At 49.3% G+C, this 13,599-nt stretch overlaps 1 protein-coding gene across 5 annotated transcripts in view; it reads left to right on the forward strand.

Annotated features, from left to right (window-relative positions):
• LOC122470479 (mediator of RNA polymerase II transcription subunit 15) overlaps positions 1-13,599 on the forward strand; it is a 69,879-nt gene that overhangs the window by 16,493 nt on the left and 39,787 nt on the right. For 4 of the 5 annotated variants that reach the window (XM_043558127.1, XM_043558133.1, XM_043558128.1 and 1 more), the window contains exon 2: positions 6,629-6,716. The exons of the other annotated variant lie outside the window; for it this stretch is intronic. In XM_043558127.1, the coding sequence (XP_043414062.1) occupies positions 6,629-6,716 (88 nt within the window). The remainder of the gene's footprint in view (positions 1-6,628; positions 6,717-13,599) is intronic. 5 annotated transcript variants of the gene reach the window in all.

Raw genomic sequence — 13,599 nt, forward strand, 5'->3', positions numbered from 1 at the left:
TGGACCATCGGCTTTCTAGATTCTAAAATCCTGTTGTTGGAGCCATTACTCCTGTCCTTCCTGGCTTTGTGAGTTTGTGTTAAAGAAAAACAAAATCCCCCTTTATCAGTAGTTTTAGTGGGGTTTTAAGACGGAACAAAATTAGACGTGCAGGTTCAGTTCCTTATGCCAGCCTGGAGGTTCATATTTAATTTTATTTTTAAATGAAATTATTGCAGGGAACATATTTATTTGCACTGTGGCTTAAGCTAGCTTAATTTAAGTCAAAACTGTGTTTCCTGCTCAGGACCAGTGTAGTGATTTGCTTTCCTTCTGGTCTGTCTTCACTTCCTGGCCCTTCTAGGGGTGGGCTCTTAGGATTCCTCCTCTGGGGCAGGGCAGAAAGTTTGGGATAGGCCTCAACCATGGACAATGCTTAGACCCAGCCAGCATTTAGAGAGGGTGGGACAGCTCTCTCTTGTGCTGGCCTGAGCTCTGCTTTACCAAACAGAGCATTCCTGGGCTGTGCCACAAGTGCTGGGAGCTTACCCCCACACATACACGACAATTGCACAGGTATGGGGTGAGGGTGCTGTCCTGAGCACCTGATAGGGAAGCAGGGATGCCAGAGCCTTGCTTCTCTGGTATCAGCGGTGGACTTGAAGTGCCCAGAGTCTGGAGTATCAGGGGCACCTTTTCCTTATCTCTTTGGTAGATGGTTGGTAAAATTGTGGTAGGATTCTTTTTTAACTTGGCAAGATCTTTTTCCCTATATGGTGTCTGCTTTTGATGGTGTGCTTAGGAAAGCCTTCCTCATCCCAGTGTTATGTAAGTATTCTCCTGTTATCTTGAGCTTCATAAGATTGGGGCTTTTACACAAACAGGGTGAAGGGTCACCCATGTAAACTGCAAGGTCCTAGGTAGTTGAACAGACTCTTTGCACATGCAGGTGCCACTTCATCTGGAGGCTTCTCTTGTAGGGTGGGTAGAGGCGGGGCTGGCAAAATTCCTGCCCTGTGAGAGGTCAGTTGCTTGATGGTTGTGTGGTTCTCAAATGAGGAGAGGTTTCCTCGGGGCAGAACAGAAGCCTCACACAGATAGATGGGCATCCTGTCCATCTGAAGCTAGGAGGGTGAGTCTGTGACCCAGAGAGGAAAGAACCTTCCTGCTTTAGACAGCAGCAGGAGACCAGACGGGCTCGCTCTTCTGTGAATGTGAGCACACGTTCAGCAATGGCAGAGGTGGTTGAGTCTGGAGAAGCGTGTGGCATTGAAGAGGGTGCTGTCAGGAGAGGTGGAAAGACCCTTGGGTGTGAACCAGGGCCCTTTGGAATGGAGCATGATGGGAGGGTCAGGCAGCCGGAGAGCAGGGAAGGCCGCTTAATGTTTCTCATCAGCATACCCACTCAAAGCCCCTTCCTGAGAAGTGTGCAGCCGCTGGGGCACACTTCCAGGTGGCTCGGCTTCAGTAGGAGAGCAGCTCTGCCTGAGGGAGACTGCTGTCATCTGCTAGGAAGGGAGCGACACCAGCATCATCGAACGTTGGAGGTATTTTGGGATGCAGTCTTACTGCGCAGTTAGGCAGACTGCTTTCTGATTTCTGTAACACACCCTAGTGCTTCCTGTGTGCCAAGTGCCTGACATCATTACTGTAATCCTCAGACCAGCCCCATGAGGTAAGGACACACCGCGTCTGTATCCAGATGCTGTATCCAGGGTCACCGGCTGGGGGGTGGAGTCGCAAGGGGCAGGCTGGGAGCATTAGCACACTTGGAGCTTACATCCATGCATACCTTCCCAGGACACAGTTTGCTAGTTTTTTTTTGCCTTATCCTGCACTGATTTGTGTTACAAAGAATATGAACCAACTCCAGTTAACAAATTGAGTTTCCCAATTTGGGGACAGAAAAAAGTGTAGGCCGGATGCTGGACAGGAGCTGTGCAGGCTGTGCCAAGGCTGGACTTGTCCTCACACCCTGACTCTTCTGTGCACCTGCCTTCATTCTAACCACAGCCCTTTCAGAGAGCTTCTTTATGAGGAGCATGTGTGTGTATGTGTCGGGGGGAGATGGAGTGCCTCTGCCAAGACCCAGAGCTGGCCAGTGGCCAGGCTGGAATTTGAGCCCCAGTATGTGTGATTTCTGGGTGATTCTGGAGCCCAGGCCCTTCTTCCTCTGTCTGCTTCCTGCAGGTCCAGTGCCCAGCACTTCCACCCATCTTGGCACATACCTTTCCTGTCACCCTGGCTTCTGCTGCCTGGGTGTGCTTATTCGAGGATTGATTTCTCCTGTATCTGCCACACTGATTCTCGATTCTGTATATTGTGACCTGTCAAAATGCATGGCATTACCACTCCTTGTGTTAAAAATAGGCAGTTATGTGGTACTGATTACTGCCTGCTGCATACCAGTCTCTGCTCTCAAGGTGTTCATAGGACAAGCAGGGCTGACCGACAGGGAGCTGACAGTTCCCACAGGAGCTGCCTCGGGTGTGGCCAGGGTGACCATGAGGTTTCTCTGAGGCAATGAGTGGGGGTGCCTCGGTAGGAGCATGGTTGGAGGGCCCAACAGGCAGGGCTGGGGGGATGGTTGGGCAGTATACTTGGCAGCAGGGCTCTGGGGGGCTGAGGGAGTGGGCTCCACAGCTGTCTGCCTTGCTGGTAAGGAGCGAGGCCCTTGAGGCAGGTGGGGACAGAGCCTGGGTCACTTCCCACTCCCACTGGCAGCCATGTGGCTTGGGAAGCTGGCAGAGGTGGTAGGAGTGGGACCGGGAGACAGAAGCCTATGAAGAAGGACCACCAAAGGTACAGTGAGAGATGGGGTGAGGACTTGGATTTTAAGGAACAGAAGTCAGAATTAGGAAGTGAAGAGGGGGTTCCCAGGTTTCCAGTGTGGGCAATTGGTGGACATAGAGCTGAGGTTACAGGGGTTTTTTTTGTTTTGTTTTGTTTTGTTTTTTGGTGTGTCACTGCCCTCTGCTCAGGCAGGGTCTGGACAGGAAGGGCCTCCTCTGACCTCCTGGGAGGGGAGTTCACAGGGCCTGTGGGGTAGATCAGGTCCTCCCCCAGGAAACTCTGGTCTAAACCAGATACCAGTTGAACCCTGACCAGGCCGACTGGTGTAGCCATGGCAAACAGGAGGAAGCTATACCAGGGGAGCTGTGGAGCCCAGCTTGAAAGGGAGGACTGCTTGCTCCTGAGCCAGTGTCAGTCCTCCATCCATCTCAGAGGCCTGGGCATGCCCAGGCAGTGGCCACCAGACAGGCCCCTCTGTTATGGTGCTGCCACCTTCCTGTCAGCCTCAGGGTTAGGAACGGCTGCCTTGGTATCGGAACTGGGGCAGGACCACCGATTCGGGTCCACCCTTGTGAGCTGATCCTAGTTTTGCTCCCTGACCTCCGCCAGCTGGGCAGGCCCTTGGCTTCCCCACACTGACCTCAGGCTTGCTCGTGTGTGGGTGGAGCTCACTAAGACTTGTTTGTTCTTCTAAGTTGTTTTCTCTGAGGCTGTAACCACCACTCTGTCTTTAGATCTATTTTCTTGTGTGCTAGTTTGACTTTGTTGAGTGACAGTTGCTGGAAGGGGTATGTTTTCTGGAGACAGAGGCTGAGGAGTGGCCATCCAGGTTCAGCTGCTTCTGTAGGCATCATGGGGACAGAGCACAGGGGGCTGTGGAGAGCAGCTGGTCCTGCATCTGCTTGGGGGCTGCCCTGAATGTGGGGCTGGGACCCACAGCAGCCTCATGCAGTGAGCACGTTGGTCTTTGGTACAGAAGGAGGAAGGGACACCACCCTTAACCACTGATGTGAGAAACTGTTCCCTGTGCAGTTAGAACCAGATAATGGACGGCAAGATGCTGAGCTGGCTGAAAAGGAAAGGACAGGGCCTCCTTGGGGAAAGCGTGGGGTGGTAACAGAGAGCAGAACTGCCTGGTTTCTTTTTTGCCTCATCTTCTATCCTGTGGAGCGTGATCTGCAGACTAGAAACAGGAGCAAAAACATTTTTAAAAAATATGGTTTGCAGAACTGAAAATAGTGCTCAGGGCCCTCTTCACTCTTTAGCCAACAAACATGCAGGGCCTGTTTGGACAGGTGTTGTGTGCAGCAGTGGAAAGGACACGTACGTGACATGGGCCCAGTGCTGCCTCGCAGAGCCCTGGCTCCCGGCTGAAGAGTGGCCTTCCTCCTTGGCTCCATAGCTGCTCAGCCCCTTTGGTGGACGTTTATTCTAGTTCTGTTTGCTCTTGTTAAGGTGTGTGTTCTAGCTTGTCAAGAGAGGCCTGTTTCTGGCCTCCTGTCTTGATGATGCTCCTCAGGTTCTTTAAGTCACAGCCAATGACCACACTGTCCGTGTCCTCAGTGGTGTCGCCCTGACCAGGATGGGGCAGGGCTCCTCCCTCCGCACATCTGGGATCTGGTGCCTTCGGACCTGGCAAGGTCCCCCCGCTTCAAAGCTATTAAGCTGTTGTCTGTGTCTTGTCTCTGTGGATGGTGCCAGGTGTCTTTGCTGTGGTCAGAGTGCACAGAGTTTGTGTGGGGCCTGTGAGTCTGCTGACTCCATTAAAAGTGGCCAGCCAGCAGCTTGGGAGAATTGCTTTCAGCCAGCCAGGAGCCTGCCTAAGCCCTTGGAGATTGCTTGTCTTGGGCACAGAGCCCATCTGCATAATCGAGTCCCCCTCTCAGAGCCCTCAGCCCTTCCTCTGCCTTTTTGTGCTTCACACCTTGGTTTCTGGCTCCACCTTCTATCCATGGCCTCTCCACTTCTTCTCAGCCAGCCTCCAGCATGTTCCACTGACCAGCAAGTACCCTCTTGCTGTGTCTACTTCTCTCCCCTCACCTCCTGCGGTTCTGTGGCCCTCAGCCCTGGCAAGTCTCCATGGCAAGGTTTGCCTCACACTGCTATTGGAAGGTGGGGAAGGGAACAGGTATGGCCTTGGGGGCTTGGGGGCACAGGTGAGTTGTCCTTCTGAAAGCGGGTTTGCTCAGTCAGTTCTCTTGTCAGAAATGCTCAGTGACTTAGAGCCTAACTGGGTGACGACTCTTGATCTCCACATATGGATGCCTGCCTCATGCTGGCTCAGTCCTCTGAGCCTGCCACCCTCACTTCCCCACGAGTTTGATCTCGTGTTGTCCTTCTGCATTGTTCCTTTTACTCCATTCTTGTGGCCCTGATCACATTGCCCCTCGTGCGTGTGTCTGCTCCATCCTGACTGCCTTGTTAACAGGAACATGTTGTTGCTTCTTTGCCTCGGTGGAGGTTAGGGAAGCAGATGGGGGTAGGGACTCTGAACCCATGTGTTTAATGAGTTACCCAGCAGTGTAATGGGTCAGTGTCATTTTATGCTTCTTTTACACATTAATACAGATTTGTCCAAGTCTTAGAATCTAGCCTCCTTTCTGAATTTAAGGATCACAAACATGATCCTGCAGCCCCATTTGCATACTCTTCCAGTACCCTGGGGTTTGCTTGTTTGTGTGGAGCAGTCAGTAGGCTTTCTAGCACCACTGGACTGGGCATGTTTATTTTTATTTTTATTATTTTTTTAATGTTTCATTTATTTTTGAGAGAGAGAGGGAAAGTGCACGAGGGTGAGTGGGGGAGGGGAAGAGAGAGGGAGACACAGAATCTGAAGCAGGCTCCAGGCTCTGAGCTATCTGCGCAGAGCCTGATGTGGGCTCAAACTCATGAACCTTGAGATTATGACCTGGGCTGAAGTCGGACGCTTAACCGACTGAGCCACTCAGGTGCCTCTGGATCAGGCTTTTTTTAATTCTCCTGGGGTGAGGCAGCAGATCCCTGACGTGCTCGTTCATGTGTTTATCAGCATGCCCAACGCTGGGAAAGAGGGCAGGCTCTTAGCAGATGGGCCAGTCCCTGGGACCCAAGCCTAACATGCCCCTTCCTTTCTGACACACACAAATGTTCTTCTTAGCTTTGTGTGTGTTCGGCAGGGTGTGTGCTGCCATTCACAGGGAGCTCAAGCTTAGCTGGTGTACGTGGCTCTATCCTAGCAGAGCATTAGCCGGTGAAAACCTATGATAGCATTCTGTCTGTGATTGGGCATGTTTTGGCAAATGTGTTTTTAAGTGTTTGCCACATTTGTGGGGTTTATTTCCTTTGTCCAACCTGGAGAACCTGCACGTCCCACGTACTTTGGGAGGGACTAAGAGTTGACTTTGTGTGCCTCCTTTGTTTTACAGAGGAGGAGACTGGAGCCAGGGCCCCACGGTTCTTAATGCCAGAGTTGAGTGGGGACCCAGGCCACTCAGAGGGTAGGAAATCGAGGGTGCTGGCTACTCAGCCATCTGAATACACTTGATTTTGTGTGGGTTGTGAGTGACTCCTAGGGCCTAGATCCTCTGGTTCTTTGTGCTGGAGGTAGCTGCTTTGCTTTGTGGTGTCTGCCTTTACTGTTTTTTCCTTCTCATGGCTCTGCCCTCTTACTCCCTTGCTCAGCTTGCTTGCCTTTTATCGCTGTGCTGAGAGTCCCTCCCTTGATGCCTCTCCTGGACCTTAGCTAAGCTGGTATGCCATGGGACAGTGCCTCTTCCATCCAGGGGCAGTTGCTGTGCAGGGCCTGCTGGCCTGGAACCCTGCAGGAGCAGACTTATAGGCACATGTCAATATCTCTTCTTCTTCTTCTGTGTTACAGTGAGGATGCCATGAGAAAAGCTGGTGTGGCCCACAGTAAATCCAGCAAGGATATGGAGAGCCATGTGTTCCTGAAGGCCAAGACCCGGGTAAGGCCTTGGTGGGTGCAGTCACCCTCCCTGGCAGCGAGGCTTAGGAAGGGGAGGGTGCAGGGCAGAATCTGGAAGCTATCTGCCTATGGAGTGGGGGCGGGGTGGCTGCTCACTGCCATGGGCATGACCATGGGCACTGTCACCTTTACCGTCAGTATGCTGTCAGTCTTCCCACGTGTCCATGGTATACGGGTGGGAGGGTGGGGGGAGACATGCAGGATGTAGGCCTGGCCTGTGACTACAACCCCATTGCCAGCACCATCCATTCATGGTGGGCAGAGCCCAGCTCTTGTAGGGTGTTCAATGGGGTCTAGCTGTTCCTCTGAGTAAGAGTGCTCCCCATGGTGCTCACCGAAGCTCCACAGGGCTCTGACACGTGGGCCCAGAAGAGTTCTTGTCATCTTTTGTTTAGTGCTAAAGGTGATGCTTGTGGAAGTTGAGGCCTTGAGCTAGGATCCAGGCTGAGGAATGTTACAGGTGGAGTAGTTGGGGAGGATTTCCAATGTATGAGCTCTCGTCCTGGGCCAGGTGCCATGGGCTTCATGTGACTACCTCCTTTCAATAGAGTGTTCTCCCCAGGGCAGAGCTGTTTTTGTAGAAATGAAGCAGAACAGGAACAAGGAAGCCAGCGGCTTGTCTAGTGTTACCCAGCTTATGCGAGAAGGGGCTGATGCCCAGCCAGGGCTTTTGTTGCACCACTGTACCTGCCCTGCCTCCCTCTCAAATCCTGACTGTGCAGACCCTCAGCTGCACTGGGTCTGCGTTGAGCACTTTGTTCCTGAGTGTGGTATTGGGAGTTCTAGAACATCGTTTCATGTCAAGAATTAAAAGCAGATGCTGTTAGGGGGGCCTGGGTGGCTCAGTCGGTTGAGCGTCCAACTTTGGCTCAGGTCAGGATCTCGCAATTTGTGAGTTCGAGCCCCATGTCAGGCTCTGTGCTGACAGCTCAGAGCCTGGGGCCTATTTCAGACTCTGTGTCTCCCTCTCTCTGCCGCTTCCCTGCTCATGCTCTGTCTCTCATTGTCTCTCAAAAATGAATAAACGTTAAAAAAAATTAAAAAAAAAAAAGCAGATGCTGTTTGTGGCCCTCAGTGGGATACTGGTTTGGATAAACCAACTTTTAAGACATATAGAGGTCAGTTCGGGAAATTTGGACATGGTCTGTGTGTTTAGATGAGGTGAACGTTTTTCGAAATGGAAAGATCAAGATTATCGGCTGGAGAAAGCAATTTCCAGAAGAGAAACCACCTGTATGATGTGTTTGTGACCACGTGTAAGTGTAAGAAAGAGCGCTGAGCACTGAGATGTGAAGGGGTCTGCACTCTGGATATATGTAATAAACATTTTCTTGGGACACCTGGGTGGCTCAGTTGGTTAAGCATCTGACTTTGGCACCTTTCGTGAGTTCGAGCCTCACATCAGGCCCTGTGCTGACAGCTCAGAGCCTGGAGCCTGCTTCAGATTCTGTGTCTCCCTCTCTCTCTGCCTGTTTGCCCGTGCATGCGCGTGTGCGATCTCTCTCTCTCTCTCTCTCTCTCAATAACTAAACATTTAGAAAAATGTTTTTAAATAAATAAAAATAAATAAAATCTTTAGAAAAAAACACACACATTTGTGTAGAAGCTTTCCTGTTGACATACCATTTTCATTTCTCTTGGGTAGATACTGAGGAGTAGAATTGCTGAATCATATGGTAATACTGCCAGGCTGTGGGTTTTGTTTTTTGTTTTTTGTTTTTTGTTTTTTTAAATAAAGATTTTATTTTGGGGGCACCTGGTTGTCTCAGTCAGTTTGTTAGGTGTCTGACTTCGGCTCAGGTCATGATCTCATGGTTCGTGGGTTTGGGCCCCATGTCAGGCTCTGTGCTGACAGTTCAAAGCCTGGAGCCTGCTTTGGATTCTGGTCTCCCTCTCTCTCTGCCCCTTCCCCACACATTCTCTGTCTCTGTCTCTCAAAATAAATAAATATTAAAAAAATTTTTTTAATGTATTTTTAAGTAATCTCTGTACCCAATGTGGGGCTCAAACCCACAACCTTGAGATCAGGAATTTCATGCTCCACCTACTGAGCCAGCAAGGCGCCCCGCCAGACTTTTTGAAAGCAGTTGTGTCATTTTGCGTTCCCATCAACAGGGTATGAGATTCCAATACCTCCACTCCTTATCAACACTTGTTATTGTTTGTCTTTTTTTTATTATTATTATAGCTGTCATAATGAGTGTAAAGCAGTATCTCACAAAAATTGTGGTTTTGATTTGCATTTCCTGGTGACTAATGATATTGAGCATCTTTTCATGTGCTTGTTGGCCGTTTGTATATACTCTTAGGAAAATTGTTTATACAGATCCTTTGCTGATTTTATTTAATTTTATTTTTTTAATTAAAAAAAATTTTTTTATTATGTTTCTTTATTTTTGAGAGGCAGAGAGAGACAGAGTGTGAGTGGGGGAGGGGCAGAGAGAGAGGGAGACACGGAATCCGAAGCAGGCTCCAGGCTCTGAGCTGTCAGCGCAGAGCCTGATGGGGGGCTCGAACTCATGAACTGTGAGATCATGACCTGAGCCAAAGTCGGACGCTTAACCGACTGAGCCACCCAGGCGCCCCAATTAAAAAAAATTTTTTTGGGGGCGCCTGGGTGGCTCAGTCGGTTAAGCATCCTACTTTGGCTCAGGTCATGATCTCACAGTCTGTGGGTTCGAGCCCCGCGTCGGGCTCTGTGCTGACAGCTCAGAGCCTGGAGCCTGTTTCAGATTCTGTGTCTCCCTCTTTCTCTGACCCTCCCTGTCCATGCTCTCTCTCTCTCTGTCTCAAAAATAAATAAATGTTAAAAAAAAAAAATTTTTTTTAAATAAAAAAAAATTTTTTTTTTTTAACATTTATTTATTATTGAGACAGAGAGAGAGAGAGCATGAGCACAGGAGGGGCAGAGAGAGGAGGAGGCACAGAATCCGAAGCAGGCTCCAGGCTCTAAGCTGTCAGCACAGAGCCCGACGTGGGGCTCGAATTCACAGACCGTGAGATCATGACCTGAGTCAAAGTCGGATGCTTAACTGTTTGAGCCACCCAGGTGCCCCATCCTTTGCCCATTTTAAAATTGACTTCTGGTTTTTTTTTTAATTGATTGTTAGAGTTTTTATGTATTTTGGATCTAAGTTTCTTATTAGATGTAGAATTTGCAAATATTTGGGGGGATGGGGTGTTATTACTGGTCTTGTTTGTATTTTCTTAGCATTAAAAGATATTGTTTAGGGCTTGTTGAACTATTTCAGCTTTTCAAATGCAGAACTTGTTGGTTCAGTATTGTTTGTTATCTATTGTTTGATAAGGAACTACCCAAAAGCTTAATGATCTAAGTAGTGAGTTATTTCTCCTGATTCTGTGGGTCAGCAGTCAGGGCAATTGGAATTGCCTGGCTGACCATTCTGCTGGTCTCCTGTGTGACCTCTCATACAGCTGTATTCAGCAGGCAGCTGTGCTGCCCTGGAAGGTCCATAAAGGCTTTACTCACATTATCTGCATATTGGTTTTCCTGACATGGCCTCCACATGGTGTCTCCAGCAGTATGGCCTGGACTTCCTTACTATGTGGCAGCTAGCTTCTGAGGAGGAGGAAGTAGAAGCTGCCAGTCCTCACAAGTCCTAGAACCTCACTCAGATACAGGAGATCCTGAGGCCAGTGCCAATTCAGGGCAGTGGGAATTGCCTCTGTCTTTTGAAGTGAGCAGTGGCCTGTTTGTACAGGGAAGCCAGGGATTGTTGGTGGCCCTCTTGGAGATTGGCTGTCACAGATATTCTCTGATCATCTGAGGAATAAGCTTTCCGTCCCAAAGGGGGTACCTGGCAGCACAACAGCCCCCTCACCTTCTTAGCCTCTGCCTCACTGCAGCCCACACTCTGGATCTTAACAACAGCAGTCCATTTCCTTTGACCAAGCTCGTCCTAAATCCCTAACTCCAAGAGGAGGCCCCAGCTATTTGGAAGAGGTTTTTTGTTGTTGTTGTTTTTGTTTTTTTAACAGGTGTTGGAAATTTCCTGTCTTTTTTACAGAGACAGACCTGCTCCTTAGGCACTGTTGTCGAGTGGCCAGCTTTTTACTACTGCTTAGGCTCCTCATAGAGCCGGCGCCAGTCAGTGCAGTGAGGCCCTTCTGTGAGGACTGGTCAGATGGCAGCCGGGGCACTCTTGTTACCTGCACCTCTGACCTGAGATTCCATTAGAACAACTGTGAAAGAATTGAAAAAGTGGAACCCCAGAGCAGAGAGAAGGATGAAGGAGAGTAATTTCTCTGTTTCTGGATTCTAGGAAGGGCTGGGAGGTGGAAGAGGCCAGAGAGAAGGGACTGACCTTCCCTGGGAATCCTGACAAGCTGGCCGGTCCAGAGGTGTCCACCCTGAAGGGAACTGGGGCACTAATGGGCACCTCAGGTTGCCTAGTGTATCTCTCAAGGCAAGGAAAATCTTGAGTGCTCTCATTTAGAAGAAGTTACCAGGGACCCTCGGCTGGCTCAGTCGGAGGAGCATGTGACTCTTGATCTCCGGGTTGTGAGTTTGAGCCCCACGTTGGGTGTAGAGATGACTTACATAAATAAATACTTAAAAAAAATAAAAAGAATTCACCAAATTGCCTGGCACGGGCTCGTGCTTCTAGTGTGGATGTTAGCACCCCAAGTTAAAGCCCTGCCCATTCTATCATTGGCTGGATCCAGGTTTAATGGCCAGACTCCATTTGTTCCCTGTAAAGTGGTGTCCCTTTGCAAGATTCACCTGTGAGCTCATGTGATCCCACATCAGCTCTATGATGCAAATATAGTACCACTGTCCCCAGTTTCAGAGAAGGAGTCTCTGGCATACAGATGCTAGTTAACTTATCTAGGAGGTCACAGATCTAGGTGAGGTAGAGCCAGGAATGGAGCCAGATGGTCTGGTGTCACCACACTCTTAGCCACTTCTCTTACTGCCTCCCATCCGTCAAGGCGAAAGATACCCAAACAGCCACTTTAATTCCTTAACACCTTTAATTCTTACAGATGGGACTACTCTCTGCCTAAAGGAGGCTGATGGAAGCAAAAATAATTGTACCCGGGGATGGTGGGTTATTGTGATAGTTTCATCTCCAAACACTTGAACCAGCCTCTGAAGGTTTGGGAAGATTGGCATCCACTGGATGAGAGCACAGTCAGGGGTCTGGGGACCTCTGTGTCGACACCTACAGCAGCAGCATGTAGAGATGCTTACTACGGCTGGGTGCAGTTCTGAACACTTGCTTGTTACTTGGTTGTTTTTAAATTAGTGTAAAAGTTAAACACTCATTTACTCACTTGCATTTAATATAGTATTATGCAAAAGTAGTCCGTGTTTCTGGTTTACAGTGTAGAAAGGACTAGTACAGAACTAAACCCCCACCGGGAGGCCAAAGTGAAATGCGGGGACCAGGGAAGCTGTGAGCATCAGAAGTGGGAAGCTACCTTAGGAGTAATCAAAGAGGAGGGCCTGAGCTGAACAGCCAACCAGCTGGAATAAATAGGGACGAGCACAGCCTGGGAAATAGAGTCAGGCCCAGTCACACTCCCAGCAAGAGAAGAGGAGGATGCCTATGTACATCTGATAAAAGGAGATGCTTTCCTACCTTTAGCCTTTTTGAGGGACCTCACAAGCCCAGAGTCTGGCTTTGACTGAATCTGAATATACCTTCTGCTATCCATGGGCACCTGTTGGACTGCCCAAGAATTCAGGCATTAGAAGCGCTGCATCTTAGAGCTGAGAAAAGCACAATTGTGTACATTGAAAAATGTGAACACATGAAAAGACTAGCATTTTCTTCCTTCTTTCCCCCTTTTCCTCCTACCCTTCTTCCCTTCCCCTCTTGCTTCCTCCTTTCCCTCCTCCTTTTCCCCTCCCTCCCTCCCAGGCTCTACACCCAATGTGGAGCCTGAACTCATGACCCTGGGATCAAGAGTCGCATGCTCTACCAACTAAACCAGCCAGGTGCCCCAAGATAAGCATTTTCTTAACAGCTACTGAGATCTGCTAGGAAAGCCTAGCTGGGTGTAGCTGTTTCATGAGGAAGGTCCTGTAGGCAGTGCTCCTTTACTCCATTCTGTCTAAATGCATGATAGTCAGGATTCCAGCACCATCCTTAGTAAACATATTTATTCAGAAGCTTAACTGTCAATTTTGATTGTTTGATTTTCACCAGATATGTTTACAGTAGCATGTATTGAGGCACTGAGAGAAGTATTCTCTTGGTCTAGTCCGTGTGACATTTTTCTCCAGTTCACCTGTGAAGAAACTGAGATCTAGGGTGAGTCAGTGGTAGCATGGAGGGCTAGCTCATTTGTTTACTTGCTTTTTTTCTGTCTTATTTTTATTTTTTGGTCTGTCTGTATTTATTTTTTATTTATTTTTTTTTAATTTTTTTTTTTCAACGTTTATTTATTTTTGGGACAGAGAGAGACAGAGCATGAACAGGGGAGGGGCAGAGAGAGAGGGAGACACAGAATCGGAAACAGGCTCCAGGCTCTGAGCCATCAGCCCAGAGCCCGACGCGGGGCTTGAACTCACGGACCGCGAGATCGTGACCTGGCTGAAGTCGGACGCTTAACCGACTGCGCCACCCAGGCGCCCTGTATTTATTTTTTAAAGTAGTCTCCACACCCAACGTGGGGCTTAAGCTCACGACCCTAAAAGTGTTTATTTTTGAGAGGGAGAGAGAAATAGAGCGAGTGAGCACACATGTGAGCAGGGGAGGGGCATAGAGGGGGTTGGTACAGAGGCTCCGGAACAGGCTTCATGCTGACAATAGAGAGCCCAACACGGGGCTCAAACTCACAAACCATGAACCATGAGATCATGACTTGAGCCAAAGTCGGATGCTCAACCAACA

Source organism: Prionailurus bengalensis, chromosome D3 (genome assembly GCF_016509475.1).
Source record: "Prionailurus bengalensis isolate Pbe53 chromosome D3, Fcat_Pben_1.1_paternal_pri, whole genome shotgun sequence".
Lineage (NCBI taxonomy): Eukaryota > Metazoa > Chordata > Mammalia > Carnivora > Felidae > Prionailurus > Prionailurus bengalensis.